Source organism: Stegastes partitus, unplaced genomic scaffold (assembly GCF_000690725.1).
Source record: "Stegastes partitus isolate 25-593 unplaced genomic scaffold, Stegastes_partitus-1.0.2 Scaffold6, whole genome shotgun sequence".
NCBI classification, from domain to species: Eukaryota; Metazoa; Chordata; class Actinopteri; family Pomacentridae; genus Stegastes; species Stegastes partitus.
Window position 1 is genome coordinate 32,701 of NW_007577737.1, and position 18,471 is coordinate 51,171.

Below are 18,471 nucleotides of genomic sequence, written 5' to 3' on the forward strand. Positions count from 1 at the left end.
TCTAAGTGTAGCCCTGTGATAGACTAGTTACCTGTCCAGGTGAACCTGCCTTCACCCTGAGTCAGCTGGGATAGACTCCAGCCCCCCATGACCCTAGTGAGGATTAAGGTGTAGAGATGATGGATGGTTTATGAGTTTTAGTTGCACTTTAATTTAGCAGCAGAGAGGACTGGAGGTAGTTTGCTTGGAGAGTATTCAGTATCATTATTCTTCTTTAAAATCGGTTCAAACATGAGCAGCTGAACCACTCCGATATTACAAAGAGCCATTGTGTTTTGCAGCATTTGAGCAGTCATAGGTGAGCTGGTGTGCTCGAGCTGCAGCAAATGGGGAGGGGAGAGATCTGAGAGGTGAGTTTAATCTGAGCCATTGAAAAAAAAAAACCTTCTAAATATGTACCTTTAATACACAGAGATGAGTTTTTAAGGATTAAATCGATGGCCAGCGATCGTTTTAACGTCTATTGATTCTGCATATTGTGAAATGCAAAATACACAAAAAAGGAATCATGGGTTCTGTGATAAACCATCCAGCAGAACATAAAGTAGTTAAAAGGATCTGCACCGTAGCCAGCTGGAGTATGAATAATGCTGCTTGTACATTTATGCACCTGCACTGATAGAATATAAACACGCACTGAAATTTTGCTGATACATTTTTAGGCAGTTTCCCTTGAAGCAAGACAAAAAAAGAACCTTTGAAAGTAGAAAAAAAAAACATTAAAAATTGAATTCAGAAGCAGCAGTTTACAACTTAAGGAGCTGCAGTGGTTAGTAGTGAACTTTAAGTAGAGCTGACATGTTTAAGGCTTCTTCTGCTGCTGCTACACGATGAATTTGTATTTACAATTATACTGAATCAGGAGCGGATCTTCTACGCTTCTTCTTCCACCACCGCTTGCTGTCGCGACCTAATAATCAGCGATCAGCTCTAACTTGGATGTTTATGACGAACAATCTAAAGCCAGACGGGGAGTTAAGGCCTAAGAAGGATTCAGAGCTGCTGTTTGTGGTTCAGAGTAGCTGGAAGGAGGAGAAAGTCTCTCGTCGCCTCTCTCCGGCTCAGTTTTAACTGTCAGGTGGGAATAATGTCCTCAGAGCCCAAGAGTGGCTGCTTATCTAGTGGACACACCTGAGGGAAGAGGCGTTAAGTCCACTTAGTGTCCACTTGTGTCGAGGCCTGGGAGCACGGGAGTCTCTCCAACACATCACTCTCAGTTTCACACAGCTGTGGTGGTCTTCTACTGGATTTATTCCTTTTTTTCTCGTTTATTCAGTGTGCAAAGCAAATAGTTGTTTTTGTTGTGCATCGGCTTCGTAGAATATAGAAGGGAGCGAAATCCTAAATAACGTTATGTAACAACAACACAAAAAAAAGCCCTTGTATAATTATGTCATGCATAATTCAAAGGCGTAACAGCTTCGAATCAAGACTCTTAACCCCCTTTAGGCATAGAAGTTCTGGATTATCCTTGTTTGTCTTTTCTCCTTCGGTTGCACTGAATTACAGCACTCTCCAGAGAGGAGCGGCTAAACATTGTTTAGTCTATAAATATGGACCACAAACCACTGTTGTGTTTCGTGAGATTTAAATGCAATTTTACGCGTGTTATTACTTAAAACAGACTTCTGGAGTAGCATGAAATGGCAGAATGCCTCACCTCGGAGCGTTTCATCAGTGAGTGCATAAAGCAGCCTCTCTGTGTTTCATCTGCCAGATCCATCACATGACATTAAACCACATTCAGCTGACATTACTGTTTTTTTTTTCCTTTTTGCACTCATCCTGATTCACCCTATTGGCATTAGGCGCTGCTCAAAGTGGCACCCCGCCGCTTTTACACACGACTTTTAGTTTAATCATCACAGAGCCATTGATTAATGGCTTCTGTGGCCGACGCTGCCTCAGCTCGGGCTTTCAGACGTAATATTTTTAACAGAAAACAATTTTTAGGTGCGAGGTTTAAACAGCAGGTGGGGGAGTCGGAATATTTCAGCGTGCGCCGCTTTAAGTTTTGATCTTTTCGTTTAATCTCGCTTTTATGAGCCTTCCGATTTTTTATCAAAGCGAAATATCACATCGCTGGAGTGGCCCCATAAAAATAATGAACAGATGAGTTTATTATTCACAGTGCAAGTGTCACAGAGAAAACATTTACTCAAGTTGAAAAAATAAGTGAAATTCCTTAAAATAAGGGTTTATGCTCGAGTAGGAATCTGCTCAGAGGATCCAGATATTTATATTGGCATGTCGGATGTATTTTATCTTCGTGTCTTTTACCAGTCAGGTAAGAAATTGGAACTCAGTCAGTGTTACAGGCGACTAGCGAGTAGTGTAGAGAGCGGCCGGCCAGCCTTGACATATTGGTTAAGGGGCCTGTGTTCCTCGGGGCGGACACCTTGTGTCCACTTAACCTTGTGACCGCGGCGGCCCGGGCTGGTTAAACGGCAGTCTGTAAAGTGAGTGAATGTGGCTTGGCAGGATTAATCAAGCCTAACGACACATCTGTAGGTAGGCTCACTGGGAAGAGCGAGCATCAATCAACGTCTGGAGCATCCCTCTCTCTCTCCCTCTCTCTCTCCCTCTCTGCTTCTCGTCAGCTGTATCGACCAGCGCTTTGGGCCCTTGGTAATTAAAAGGCATTGATCGGCCTCAGCAGCAAGATGTTGGGATGCGATCATGCAGCAGAGCACACTGGGACTCTCAGTCTGAACAGGTGTGCACGCACATGGGTGGCTGCTTTTTGAATTTCCACGTCGCATCGTCTCATGTATGTAATTAGCGTGTTGCACATGTGTACATTATTAATTGTTGTCTGTGGAGTTTTTGGCTCGCGTGACACTTGCTCAGCCGGGTTGTTTTCTTGTCAATTTTGCAGCGATTGCATCTTTGGTCGCCACCATATTTATCCAATGGCTTAAATTTCACCAATAATTCTTTGGCAGTTTTGACAAAAAGCATTTGAAATAACATTAGAAGTACAGCTGACATGTATGAGGCTTCTTCAAATTTGTGTTTACGATTATACCATAATTGTAGGTGCAGGTTTCCAGCAACGGTCTGCTTTGAGTATGTTTTTGAATACAGGACTAAGACCACAGCTTGCTGACAAACCCTAAAAGCCCACATGTGGTGTTAAGTCGGATATTTATCGCCGCCATATTTATCCGATCGCAGAGCTGCAAGAGGGCGGAAGCGGTTTGAATTTGGTCAAATCTGAACCCAGACAGAAACCTTTACGTTCTCTTATGTTAAATGAGAACAACAACTGATTGATTCTGTGCATATAAGCAAACCCTGAGGCTCATCTTCCCCACCGTCTCCACACACACACACACACACACACACACACTCTCTCTCTTCTTTTATTCCATCTGAGTGAACACAGTAAATCTAAGTGCTGCCAGATTGCAAGCGCTGCACATTTTTCGACCCCCCGAGTTAGCTCATCAAGCAGGGAGCCTTGCCTGGGCTGAATAAGGACCAGCACACTACTATAAATACACCCGGCTGACTCTTTACTCAGCCTGACACACTGACTGAGTGACACAGTGAAGGTCCCCCCCCCACCTCCCGTAGTCGCATGAAAATACGTGTCTAATTTCTGTTTATTTCCGTAGTATACATATTCTCCCCTGCGCCGTGATGTAGTGCAGTGGCCTTTCATTTGATGCCCGTGACAGAGTTATACTTGTCTGAGCACCCATCTCCCCTCTTGCCATTGTCCCTCATAAATCCGATGAATTACCCAGCATGCCCCCTCTTTCGTCCATTAACCCTCCCCTCCTCTTTCCTCCCATCCCATCCCATCCTCCTCCCCTCCTCCTCCTCCTCCTCCTCCTCCTCTCCTTCCTGTACGAGTGATCAATTAAGGCCCTGTCCAGCTCGCAGGGCGCGTCAGCACTTTCTCTCCTCCTCCTATCCCCCCTCGCTGTCATTTTTCTCTTCTTTTTCGGGTGTCGGGCCAGCCACTGTCAACACAGAGAGATGAGGGAGCAGAGCAGACCGAAGGTGGTGGTGGTAGAAAAAAAGAAAAAACAGAGTGTTTATTTTCAGGATGAGAAATGCTCTGTACAGATGTGAGCGTTTTAGGTGTCAGCATGTGCTGGGAGGAGAACATCCTTTTGGAAAAAAAAAAGAAAAGAAAAACCCACCGGCAGGAAGTTTACTTTCTGCCTGCCAAACTTTAAAGAGGAAAAAAAAAGAGAGAAGACAGCAGATGAAGAGAGGTATAGAGAAGGTATAAAGATTTCGTACAACTGTCTCTACGCTCGGTTCACAGTGAGAAGAATGTATTGCCACTAGAGACAGACAGTGTTGGTCAGGAATGTCATAAACATATTCGCATCTTTCCGTGAAAGGGCAAAATATATACTGTATTAATCTAATTGTCATCAAATCCCATTAAAACACAACAACAAATGCATCCTACAGAAAATATAACCTGTGTAGCCAAAGCCTGAGAGTTCTTTTCCACACATTACCTCTCTGCGTGTCTTATTCCTGCACTACAGCCAGCGGGGGTGCTGTAGTTTTATTTAGGGTCAATCTCATCTACACCTGCTGCCAGAGAAACCCACAAGAGCATCAGATGTGTATTAATTTGCCACTGAAAACTACAGTACATAGCTGTACTTGTGCATAATTAACAGAGCCCGACTGATATTCTGGTCAGCTGACACTACCTGCTGAATCATAATAACACCGGTGTTGGTATATGTTTATGTCACTATTATTTTATTTTTTTACAGAACATAATGCAAAAAGATGCTTTGTGCAATTAAGAAATGGTGCCATCGATCTGCAGCGGAGCAGCGGGGTGTACTACGTAATGGGATTAGTGGGTTAGTGAGGCTTTGCTGAGCCTAAGCCAAATTCTTTTTCTTGAAAGTGGCTTCTCTTTAGCGTGGCTCCATCACCATGGAAACCGATGCCGCACAGCTGACCCGCTCTGTTCACAGTTTGAGAATTAAATCGGCCGTAGGAATCGTCCTCCCTTTCGCAAGTTTTATTCTCTGTGAGCGATACAGATTCTCAGCTGAGCAGATATGTCATATTACCTGTTGAGCTGTACCTTACTAACACCACATGCATTCACAGTGATGCAGACGAGGCATAAATCTGTTTTCAGCTGCTGGGAGACAGATTTATGACAGAGATTCCATTAGTAACATTAATTTCATCCAAGTCTAAAGTCATGTACACGTATCCTTCATTATGGGGCAGTGTCACATCTACTTGAGTTTGAGGTTTAAATGTCTGAAGTTAAATATTTAAGAGCTCTAATGTGCAGCTGCTACGTTAGAAATAAATGGCTGCATTGAGCGTGCACCGGGTGGTAAAATGCATGTATTAACTTACAGGATTGACTATTGATTGACAGCATTCCTGTCTTGCATGTTCTGCTTCATAGCTCTCCGTTATAACAACCTGTTCATCTTGACTCTATAGACAGCGCAGGATCGGTCCATTTAGTGCAGAAGAAGATAAACTCCACCGTGATATACAATATCTCTGCTCGGGATTGTAGGTTTAAGAAAGCCTGACTATGTCTTAATACACCCCTCAGCTCCGACTCACTGTCTGCAGCGCATGTAGCAGAGCACATAAACACTGACTCTATCATTTTCCCTTTTCAGTGTAGTATATGTAAAGAACACCAGAATTTTTCAGTCCCTAAAAATGGACATCAGCCCCAGAAATCCAGGATCAGTCGGGCTCTTAATTAAACTATAAACTTTCAATGGGATTTGTTGACATTACAAAAAATATAGAGAGAGCAGCTCCAGTCTTATGCTTTAAAGGGGTTCCTTTCCAGTGTCTCTGCTTACAGTTTGAACGTTTGGCTGCGCAGTGAGATCGACTTACTTCTGTTCACTCACTGTAACAGTTTGTTTGCCGGATAAATTTTGCACCACCAGTTGTGATAACGGCTGAAAGCTCTTAAGTGCATGACACAATAAACAGCTAATGTGTTCACCAGTCCAGAAAAATCCAGTTTTTTCCTGACACTCTCGTAGATTGCAGCAACTGGACTTGCTTGAGTTCCTTGAAGACGTTCCACCTCTCATCCAAGAGGCTTCATCAGTTCTGACTGACTGGTTGGGAGTTCCAGATACTTATATCCTTAAGGAGCCATTAACACCTGAGTTTCCCCTTCGTTATGTGAGTCATTAGTGCTCCCCCTGCCACAAAGCGGTTCGTAGAGGTCTTTTGTGGCTAGGTGTGGATGTGGTTTCATCTTCCTGGGGAGAGTCCTTAAGGATATCCGGAACTCCCAACCAGTCAGTCAGAAGTGATGAAGCGCCTTGGACGAGAGGTGGAACGTCTTCAAGGAACTCAAGCAAGTCCAGCTGCTGCGATGAAACTACAAGAATAGCCATGACCTGGATGACTGAGAATCTTCACAGACATCTTTTTCTTTTTTAATTCCATCCATGTGAATATTAAAATGCATAGAAAGACTCATTGAAGCCCTGGCAGTCGTTAATTGAAGGTAAACTACACTTGCAGCTCAATTCCTCTTACTTCTAGCTTCTTTTTTTAAATTATAATCTTTGTTGATGTTCAAAATCACTATTGCTATTTCAAACAGGTGTAATTTCTACTTCTTCTTCTTTTTTTTTAGAAATCCATCACGTAGCATTGAAGGATTGTTCCAGAAATACACTGCGAGAACTGTTAAGGGCACGATATGGTACTTAAGTTTCAGATGCTCTAGCAAAAAGAGACAGATTTTAGATGCATGCCTTGCAAGTACAAAAGGAGCAGACTGAGAGCTTCGTTCTAGGTTAATTATAATTGCTAAGGCATCTCTCAGCTTGTCCTTCAGTGTGGCCAGACAGCCATCCTTGGAAAGTTTTACCATGTAATAAGAGCTGCTAGTTGACATCTAAGCTGTGCCGATCTCGCATTCAGCCGACGTTCAAACTGCTAGCAGAGACGTATAAGTCATTTATGGTTTTCTGACTGTTGATAAGTGGCAGAAAAAAAAACTTCAATTCCCTCAAATCCAAACAAATTCATCATGTCTTTTGTTTATTGGCTGCCGTTTCCCCGCAGACGATCTCTGGCTGAAGGTCACGATGTAAATTTAAACCTCCAAAACTTTTAGCAGCTTCATGAAAAAACAGCATTTTATTAAAATCTCATCTCTCACTCTTTAGATCAGTCGCGAAGCCGTACACCACTCGAGGGATGTCGCTGAAATTTGATGGGATGTTTCATGTTCATATTAATTTGAGGATTTCTGAATGATTTGTGTTTTTGTTTTTTTTTTTTCCTGCATCTTAAAGAGCCGACCTCCCATCTGAGTTATTAAACCTTTAATACGAGATCCAATGAGTTTCGTTGGCGTATTATGACCTGCCAGATGCGGTTAGCCTCATGAGTTATTATCGGTTTCGGGTCTCCTCTGCGGTGCAGCTACCGGCCACTGCACTGTTGATGACCGGTTAATTCGGTTTCCCAGGTCCCGATAAGCGCCGCACACTGTGAACGCCGCTCAGGAGCTTTCTGATCTCTGCTGATTGTTGCAGATTGGCAATCGTCTCGAAGAGATAAGGCCGCGGAAATTTAAAGTGGCTCGCGAGGAGAGAGGGGGGACTTCATCTTTTAAAAGCTTATTAGTCTTAAAGATTATCCGAGGTCTTTCAATTTGACGGTCATTAGATGGATGGGATTGAATAATAGATGAGATCCTCGTCTGTTCCTCTGTGCTGCAGCGTTCTTGATCTGCGGGTCCACATTTTGTATATCTGAGCATCAAGCCGCTTACTACGCCTAACTCTGCCAATGTCACGGGGGATGAAGTCTGGTTCCTTCATGACTGCTCTTTGTTGTCTGTCCTTGTGAGAGTCTCTGTCTCCTCTCCCCGCCCTCTCGTCCTCACATCACTTTAAATGATGCAGTATTTTCTCAACATGTGGGAGCGAGGGGCCTGTCGTCTCTCCTCCAGAAAATAAAACAGTCAAATGTCTGCTTCGTTTATCCGTCGCTATCTATCCGTCTGCCTCTTTGCCCCTCTTATTCTCTCAGTCTCTCCCTCCGCTTTAGGAGCTTTCTGGCGTTGGATGGATAATCCTCTCTTTCTTTTACCCCCTTTCTGACTCATCTTTCCCCCTTAATTTTGGAGGAAAAGTCTTTGAATTAACCACAAGAATCCATTTCACCTTGTCAAGAATCTGATAAAGCACCCTGCTCACCCTAATCTCATTTCAACTTCGCTCCGGATCCCCTTCTTCATCTGTTTTCTCCTTATGTTTCAGTTACAAAACAGAATGTATTGCAAAGAAAACCATTAGTTTTTTTTCTATTTCCCAGTTCCTTGCAATCACAAATCACAGAGCCTCAAGTTCACTGGAAATTGCGTTTCCTTGGATCGAGGCCCACTCCATCCTTTATCCCATATTTAATTTCCTTCATCCTTTCCTTCACGCTTCTCTTCCTCTTTTTTTTTTTCTTATTTCCTCTATGCCTTCAAACAAAGTCCTTAGAAATAGCTTCCACAAAGTTGGGAGCAGACATGAGGATCGAGATGGTGCATATGATGTTGAAGACACTGAACGCCACCAGACACAGGCGGTCGATCACGGCGCCCGCAAACTTCCACTGGTCGGCCACACTCTCCGCCTCGTCCTGCTCCCGGAACCGGTCCGCCATGTACCGGACCTCCTCCAGGATGGCCTGCAGCTGGGGGTCTCCTAGCCCAGAGGTGGAGCATGCTCCCAGCCCTCCTGGTCCACCTCCGAAGCCTCCACCGCTGGAGACGGTGCTGGGACACCCCACGGTGTCCATGTTGGGGGTGGGAGGTGGCGGAGAGCTGCAGAACTGAGACGGCAGGTGCGGCGGCGGACTTCCTGCCACTCTCGGAGGCCCCGCGGAGATGTTATTCCTCTGCACGGCCTCCGAGAGCATCGAAGGGTCGTCCATGCTCTGGAAGCCCATGTAGAGAAGGTTCCCGTTGTTGTTGGCGCTGGACTGAGCGTGGAGGTGGGGGTGGCCCGCGTGGAGGGGCCCCGTCTGGAGAGGAGCCAGGTTCTGGGGGTGCAGCGGGTGCAGCGTCGGGTCTTGAGGGTTGGGGATGCTCCCGCTTTGCGAGCCCGAGGAGCAGCGGCGCAGGTGGGGGGCGCACGGCGGCCGCTCGGGGTCGTCGTTCTCCCCCGGACGCTTCATACGCAGGAACCAGGCCACCCACTGCAGCAACACGAGCTGCACCTGGAGAGAAAAAGAGGCAGATGTTTTCAGAGAGAAAGAAACCACCAACACATTTTGACCTACATATAACTCCAGTTAAGCCGAGCTAATAGCCTCGTTTGTTGCAGAGTGATATTGGTTCTGCTTCCATCCTCGTGCGCTGTTTGAAACCGCAGCCTGTATAAGCAGAAATATAAGATCCTCGCCAGGGACACCCAGAGAAACCGCCTGAGGCAAAGACGTTTTTTGGGCTTTTTTTTTGCTTTAACTGGATTCCCAACAGAGAGGATTTAAAAAAAAAAAAGAGGCAACATTAAATTCAAACTGTGGAATTACTGAGATCCATTCTCAGATGACTATTTCATGACTCTAATGAAGCTGCAATAATCTTTCTGTAAACTACCGCATTAAGTTAAAGAGAAGATGAGCTGCACAAATTGACACAAATTTAAAACTTCCATTCTACTGCTGTGTTCTGTTTTCTCCTCTTTTCTCCTTTGAAAAGAAAAAAACAGACTGCATTTCCCCTGAAAGGGCATCCTAGCCCAACAGAGTCCAGATGGGTATCTGGCATTTAATGAGAAGCGAATGTCCAGATGACTGCTCAATTAGTTTCCACTGCGTATGTTCAGCAGCCAGGTAACGCTCCCTGTTGCTGCTGCGGTTGATGTTGTTTTTGTCCGGGCTGTAATTATGAACTGTGCTGGTACAATGCCCTCGTCTGAACCACATCAATTAACTTGTTAATTGGCCGTTGGACTGTCTGAACAGGCCATTCATCAACAGAATGCCCTTGTAACGTGTCAATAAATACAGCATCTGCACCCTCGCACAACCAAGTCGCTCGTACATATATCAATAACTGCAGGCCTGTCAATTTTTTTCTCCGCAGCCGAAGCATAAATCATGAAATAAATACCTCTTAAAATCCCGAACGACACCATCCTGCGCTTTGGCAGTTTATTAGTATTACAGAAATGTTGAAATAATGTCACTCACGATCATTTTTTAGATTTAATGTCTTCATTTCGGGCCATTTTTTGATGTATTCACATTAGAACAAAACTTTCAAAAAAAAGAAGACTTGATGCATTTTTTTTTTTTTAGTGTTAAACAGAAGGCAAGAAAAATAAAATAAAAAAAAAAAAAGAAGGGATGAGTCAAATCAAATCCGCCCACATATCCAGAGTGCTTTGAAATGCACTCCTGTTGAAGTCTGCGGCGAGGCATTTGATGCACACACTCAGGCAGACTGACACTGCCGGATGAGTCACAGCCGCGGAAGTCGGAGAATGAAAGGAGAAAAGGAAGCTGGCAGAAGGAGCGCAGGTAGCGCTGACAAATGATGAGGCGTTATTGAAAATGGCAGCAGCAGAAGAATGAAGGCTGGAATAGAGATTAACAGGAGGAATATATCATACGTGGAACAGGAAGGCCAGCCATTTACAAGCCGTAACAAGCGTCAGCGCGTGATGTATGTGACTGCTAATGAATCTGAGGTCACGGTGAACTGCGAGAGCTCTTCCTCACCCATTTTGGCATGTTTCCTCCGTTTGGATCATGGTGATGATACTGCAGAACCACCACCGTGGCGATGACTGACATCCCAACAATGATCATTATACTGGCGAAGTACTGACCTGGGAGGAGCAGAGTGTGGAGCTGGGTTATATTTCACACAGTTGCACGTCATTTTACACACACTATCATTTCCTACTGGCCTTTTGACAGCCGTAGTAGCAGCAGCAGGTACTTATTTTCTCAGAAAAAGTAGCTTTATTCAAGAAACAATTTTAAAAAGCTTCAATTTCAGGCCTTTATTTCTGTTTCAAGCATTGAGAGGTTGATGAGATGAACTCTTTTGAACACGGTAAGAAGATTCTCAGGGATAAGGTGAATCCGAGGGGACAGTTTCGTCCCCTTTTTTCTGTTCAGCACGTCGTTTGTCAACCTGCTACCAGCAGCTATCCGCGCGCAAAATCATCAAACAGATTAAGATCAGGGTAGTTATCCGCAATAAAAATTATGCTGAAAGCAACACTCCGATGGTTATGACTCTGCATTTTTTTTTCTCAACTTTTTAACGGCCAGGATTTGTGTCCTCGGGCAAAGATGGCCTCGCATCTGTTTTTTTGGCTGCAGCCTTTTTTTTTTTTTTTCTCGCTAAACATCATTTCCAGCAGTGTGGCCACAATCAATTTAGCCACTTAAAGTTTAAGGGGAGCAGGTGGCTAAAATAAATTCTGTTATTATAGGTTTTTGGGGGTTTGTTGGGAGGACACTTTGCAGCTGGGCCACTTTGTAGTAGCATGTTGTGACTCTATATCTTATCTGTATTTTCTGTAGTTAGTTTTTTTATCCATCTGAATTGAAAGAATTAGGATGAAGTTATTTAGCCTACAGCTTCAGTTCACAATAAATTAGACAGGGTTCTGTGGAATTTTGTATCAACATTTGTGGACACTAGTGAATTAGTATTGCAGGTTCTCTTCTTCTGGTACCATTGGATCAAAATTTGAATTAGCTTTACATTCAGCTTGTGACCAAATACCTGCAAAAGTAATCACATTAGGTTTTGTGCACGCTAACACACTAAAATAAGATACTGAACGTGGTAAGCACGCTGTAAAAAAAAAAAAAAACGTAGTCGTACTTCAAAAACGTACTTCAAAAACTGCCTTAAAATGTATATTTGTTGCGTTAATTAGTTCGGATTGATCACCTATTTCAGATACATATGTACCAGTAAAGACCTCCCGAACCTTCTAGCAGAAGATGTCAATGAAGCGGCAACTCTGCATGTACAAAGAGGAGGTTGGCGGGGTTGGTGGAGGGGTGAGAGAGTAGACTTCCTGACTTAGATCACTGTTATGGATTTATTTTTTCACTTAAGTGTGATTTTGACATTTGCTTTCGGTGTTTGGTAAATGGACTGCACTTATGTAGCGCTTTTCTACCTTAGCAGCATTAGCTCTCATTCACCCATTCATAGACCAATGGCGACAGAGCTGCCATGCAAGGTGCTGCCTGCCATTGGGAGCAACCATTAGGGTTCAGTGTCTTTGCCCAAGGACACTTCAACTCCTTGGGCAGTTGAAGTTGACCAATCAACTTCCTAAGGTTGGTCGAAGTGACGACCTTATGATCAGAGGACAACCCACTCTACCACCTGAGCCACAACCGCCCTTTCAATGTTTGATTAGCTTTAGGCATCCAAACTACTCAGTTAGGTTTATAAAAGGATCATGGCTTGGGTTAAAATACACCCTCAACAGCATGCTACAAAGATGAATATTGTACATTTCCCTTGACTCCAATGGAGATTTCAAGAGCACTTATTCACGCGACTGCAAGAAGTCGCCGACGTTATCGAGGTCACTTCCTGTTTATCAATGATCAGATTGGCTGATAACGCACCTCTTGAGCCAAGCAGAAGGAGGTAGGAGGATTTAATGGGCCGATAATGTCCAAATCTTCATAATCTCATGAGTTGTGAAAGTGTAGACTTGATTCAAATTAATATTGAGGAACAAGCTCAGTGAAGTTATGATATGAAGCTGAATTCACTGTTTAGTCACACAGATTATATTCACAGACTTCACTTGCTTTCCTTTTATTTTTTTCTAAGAATAAAGCGTCTTTTTATTTTCGCAATTAACATGACGAACGCGGAGCCACAGCTGCTGAAGCCGTTTTACACCAGAGTCAGTACAAAGACAATCTGTTCCCAGCGACAGTGAAGTAAATTAGAAGTCTGCGGATGTAGAGACCGAATCCAGTACTGGAATAGTTTTCATTACTGTGGAAAGAAACAACCATGAGACTCAATTTAACATGTGTTAAAGACGTTTCTGTCATGTCTGCTTTCAGAAACAAAGGGACACTTCTAACTCTGTAACAATGCATCTTGGGAAATCTGCGATAATTGAATGAGTTTAGGGAACTCATTTATTCAACTGCTCATTTTAAGTTGGATTTCTTAAGTTAGAATAACTCAGATTTTTTAAATAAATTAGTTTAATTAACTTTAAATAAACAAAAAGTGCACGTTTACATGAAGTAAACTAGAAAAGATGAGTTGATGTTTTTTTTTTTACTTTTTCTCCGCTAAACCACCAAACCTGAGACAGAAGCTGCTTCCTACTGTTCACAACTTTAAAAAAATTGAACACTAGAGACCAAATATTGATTCAGAAGCTTCATGGAGTATCTCTAATGAGTACAGCAACTTGATACCACATTGACAATCGTTAAATGTTGTTATGGCAGTAAGTTTTAATTAGGTGTCGTGGGTCGAGACATTTAAAGCACCCATAAAAAAAAAGGTAAACAAAATAAAACACCACTTACCTATGAGAGGGACGGAGTCGGACGTGGCCGGCATGATCTCTGCGACCAGCAACATGAACACAGTGAGCGACAGCAGGACGGTGATACCTGCAGAAAGATAAACAGATAAATTGCACTTTATGCTTTAACTACATTTTGCTAAGCGATCAATATCGGGGTTTCGTCTCCTCCCCTCGCCGGGCCTCCTTGTGAGAAACCACATTAGCGTGTTTGGTATTTTGATAAATGGTCGCACTCTGGATGAGATCAGGTTCGATTTATGTAAATTGCCGGCTACTACTCATACGGCGAATTACTTTTTGACATCCTGTACCTCTACGGCAAATAAGAAAACGCACTTCCGCCCGGCTGATGGCCACTTCTGAAGTCGTTCGAACTCCATCTGTGTGTACGTGAACAGGCGCCTCACATCACAGCCTCCTGCACGGCACTGAACCCATCTCCATCTTCATTTATCCACCTCCACGCTATCTGTCTTATTACCCCCACAGATAGAATTTAAGGAGTGCTTTGTTGGCATAACTGTCCCCATCCAGGGGCATTCAATTAAGCTCCCAGCCCGAGAGGTAAAATATGAACGCTCTTTGAGGATATTAAGTAAATTAAAAAAGCGTCCTTTACGTAGTTTTTTTTCCCTGAAGTGACACTAACTAGTCGTGTGACCCTGAAGGCCCAGCCTCTTTGTCCCCACATCTCCTCCATCAAGTCAAGTGACAGAGTCTTTTCCTGGAAGGCAGTGTGTAAGCTCTCTGCGCCCTAATCAATTCACTAGCCTTAATTACATCGATAGGTTAATTGGCCGTGTGTGTAAGGCTTTCTTTCTTTTCTTTTTTTTCTTCTTTGGGAGAAATGCTGCGTAATGCATCGAGGTTAAGAATATGCTTTGACAATGCTGTCGTGGCTTCGCTCCCATTTGATTCAAGCGGTGTTTACAGGAACAGCAGAAGCGTTTGTGTGTTCGGGGAGCGACTCTGCAGTAATGTGAAACAGGACAACAATTATTTATTCAGACAGTAATGACTCTACATTTATTATATTTACAATATATTACTCTAAATGAAGAGTTCATTTGCAGAAACAGATAACTCCATCTTCACAAACCTTCAGTAAACCTACTTCTCCATCGTCTACCTGAGACAATGTCAATCAAACTTCAGTTATCTCTATTTGTGTCATTTCTACTGAGTCAGATCCACTCAGTTTGACTGATATTATCTCAAGCAAACAACAAAAAAAGAAGTTTTCTGAAAATCTACAAAATTGGAGTGATCTGTTTTTGCAAATGAACTCTTGAGATATTTTATTCTATATTAAATAGTTGTCTCCTGTTTTACACAGCCTGCAGTTCAGCTGAATACTCTCCGCTGGCTGTTTATTAATGATAACTAATGGCTCTTCAGTTGCATGGAGGGATGCATCATTTTTTGTTTTTACAGAATCTACTCAGCAAAAATGGAGATTTTCTTTATTTGCAGGCATTTCGTGGGTGGATCGGACGAGTGAATTGTTAAAAATACTTTTTACAGAAATGTATGAGGCGATACATACATTTTTCTCTGTAATATGAAGTCCTGTATGTAAATAGCACAACCGTAGCTAGAAATAGAGAGAACGCGAATGATTTTGTGCAGCATAACACAGTTAAAATGCCATAAATTGATTATTTGATTTACGAAAACTGAAAAAACATGGAATTATCATGTCCAACATTTTTCCAGGTGCCCATGAATGTTACCAATGCTAGAAGAGAAAACCTGCAAGTCTACATACTGTAAATATTTGAATACTTATTTCATTTTTACTTTGTTCATATAGTTTTAGTCTCCTATGTGCTCGGTGCACACACAGCCTGCAGTTCAGTTGAAAACTCAGATTTCTTGTTTATTAATGGGAACTAATGGCTCTTCAGTTACATCGAGGGGTGCGTCCTTCATTGTCTTTGCTTTTAGAGAATCTATTTAGCAAAAATGGGTTATTTTGAGGGCTTTTTAAAAACGTGGAATAACATGATTTTAATAAAATAGCATGATCTTAGGCTTAGATTTTGCAAACTGCACATCACACGTGATCAGTTCGAGGACCGTCAGAAATCTTTCCATTCTTATTGTTTTTACAGTGTCTGACTCTGATGAATGGTGTCTTTTGGAATTTATTTTTAAAGGTAAAATGTCTCTCAAAACAGCCGGTGAGCTTTGGAGTTCAGAGCAGAGAAGCATTTACAGAAACAGCACAAGCGTTTGTGTCCTCGCTGCTATAACGTGAAACAGGAACGTAGGGTAACAATTATTCTGATCATTTTCTCGAGCTGATCGATGTCTATAAAATGTCAGATAATAGCATAAAAGTCCCATCACACATTCACAAAATGCATGTATTCAAGTATTTTTAAAAGTTGGTTACAGTGATTTTTAAGAATTTAACTGAAAGCAGAGAACGTTTTGTATCGACCAACGAGTCGCTCAACTCTTCCCGACTTGTTTGGCCTCTATAAAGGTCAGATAAAGTGAAGTCTGGAGTCTTTAATGTGCTCATGAGACAAACATCCTTCCTCTGTAAACAGGCTGAAGCAGATATTAAACTGTTTTCAGCAGCCGTTTGATCACAGCCCTGATTCCTCTCTTTCTCTTCCAGCCTATTATTGTGTGATTTGGTTCCTCTCCCACCTTCCCCTCCTCATCAGTCCTCCCTCTCTCCCTCTTTTGTGTGCCGTCCTCTCGCATCCTTTTCAGATTCTTCTCCTGCCTTGTGTTATCTCTTTTTTTTTCTTTTTTTTCCCGCTACCTTCCCACACCTATCGGTCTCTGTTCCTCCTCCTCACATTTCTCATCTTTCTATTTTATCGTGTAATCCCTCTCCTCTCTCGGCTCCCCACCCTCTGCCTCGGCCTCTTTCATGCCTCCCCGTAGTCCTCCGCTGACACTCCTTCATTTTGTTTTTTTTGCCTTATTCTAGGACCGTTTGCTTGCTATGAACGCTCAATTTCAGCCTATAAACTCGTATATTTACACCGATGAGCAAGCGAGTAGTGGAGTCGGAGGTTTTGTTTATCTGTAGGCACTTTGTGGGAGGGTCAGGCGTGTGAGTCGTTAAAAATACCTTTGAAATACATTTACTAGGAATATATATAAATGTACGTACATATGAGCAGAAAGCCAAACAGAAATAAACACAGAGAAGTGTTTTGCATTTACTGCCGTTCTCTCTTCGGTTATATTCGCCCTCTGGGCCGCGAGCTGTTGTGGGGTGTTCCTGTTACAGTTTTTACTCGCTGTGGGTTTATTTTTCTCTGCAATATAAAGTCCTGAGCCTCTGTGGAAACAGCACAGCCATGGCTAGAAATAGAACAGATTCAAACGTGTCCTGTGCGGTATAAGTTTTCTGTTTGCTCTGTGTACACACAGCCTGCAGTTCAGCTGAAAACTCTGTGACTGTTTGCCAGGTAATAGTCGGCTGCAGCTGAGTCACTAATGGCTTTTCAGTTTCACCGAGGAGCATGTAATGTTTGGTTTTTACAGAATCTAGTTAACAAAAATGACTTGTTTTTAGTGACTTTTTGAATGAGACACGAAGGCACCAGTGATATTTCAGTGGGTCTTACACGGTGGTTTACACGTAAATGAAGCTACGAGTCACTGAAAACAATCATTTCTGAAAACCTGGCCAAAGTGGAGATTTGGAAAAACTCTGTCTTTACGTTTGCATGTAGACGGGAGGAGACAGAGTTTGACGTTACAAAAGCGTCATCAGCGTCATATGTGTGCGACCATGTTCACAGTTTGGCTGCTGTGATAGAAATGCTGTTAAAGCGGTGCTGGTTTTTTACGTTTGCAGCCTGTTTGCATTTACATTCAGAAATGTTCTATTGTGTGGAGGAGCTTCTGTCGGTCCAAACAAACGACCCTCGCGCCATTATCGTTGCAATAACAGGAAGTAATTTGTGCCATTTGTTGTGTTTTTTCCAGGCTAGCCTGGCTTTACGCTTCTCGTCACACTGCCCCCTACAGGTCTGGCAGCTCATAGCAGCTCTTAACGACGTGTTTATGAGGGTTTGTGTAAACGAAGACTTTTTTTAAAGCGATCTGGTGCAAACGATGTTATTTTTGAAAACGTAGATCCGTTTTTGTGAATATCCGGCTATGTGTAAACGCGGCCTTAGATTAACATGATTTTAATGAAATATCACAATTTTAGGCTCAAAGTTGGTTAACTTTTCCCAGTGGAACTCCCTGTTCTACATGATTAGTTCACAGATCATCAGAAAGTGGAAAGACTGTTGATTCTTTCTGTTTTTACAGTATCAGCTCTAATGAATGGATTAAAAGATAAAATGGCAGGCTTTGGCGTCCAGAGGGTTAAAGGTGCCTTTAAAGGTAATTTCCTGTCACAGCGTTGCCTCTCAGTTTTAAACGCATTGAGTCTCTAAAGTCTGTCCAACACGTTGAACGAATTTTCCTCCTCCTGCAACATTTGCAAAGCAGAACTTTTCCAGAAGTTTGAAACCTGCATTGTTTTGCTCGTATTAACTTGTTAGTTCACACCATAGTCTCACCAAAGCTTCATTGGTCCACAGCACAAGCAGTGTTAGTTTCACAATAAAGGCTATAAAAGTGTGAGATGCCTATTTAGTTATTTATTTGATCACATATCTCATGAGTTTCTTTCACTTCGCACATTAAAAGAACAAAAGTTAGAGGGGTAAAGGCGGCATTAACCACCCGGCAGGTTTGTATTTTTACACTTTGTTGCATTCTTACTGATGTTTTCTGCCTTTGTTTGGTCACTATTTGCTTTTGTTTATGCTACAAAACTACGTGGTTAAGTTTAGGCCCCAAAACTTCTTCCATCCATCCATCATCTCTACACCTTAATCCTCACTAGGGTCATGGGGGACTGGAGTCTATCCCAGCTGACTCAGGGTGAAGGCAG

General features: G+C 42.8%; 1 protein-coding gene across 1 annotated transcript in view; it reads right to left on the minus strand.

Annotated features, from left to right (window-relative positions):
• Positions 1-8,478: 8,478 nt before the first annotated feature.
• chrna11 (cholinergic receptor, nicotinic, alpha 11) overlaps positions 8,479-18,471 on the minus strand; it is a 17,207-nt gene continuing 7,214 nt past the window's right edge. Inside the window, exons 9-11 of the mRNA XM_008281470.1 lie at positions 13,546-13,632; positions 10,726-10,835; positions 8,479-9,216 (exon numbers count right to left, since the gene is read on the minus strand). Coding sequence (XP_008279692.1) covers positions 8,479-9,216; positions 10,726-10,835; positions 13,546-13,632 — 935 coding nt within the window. The remainder of the gene's footprint in view (positions 9,217-10,725; positions 10,836-13,545; positions 13,633-18,471) is intronic.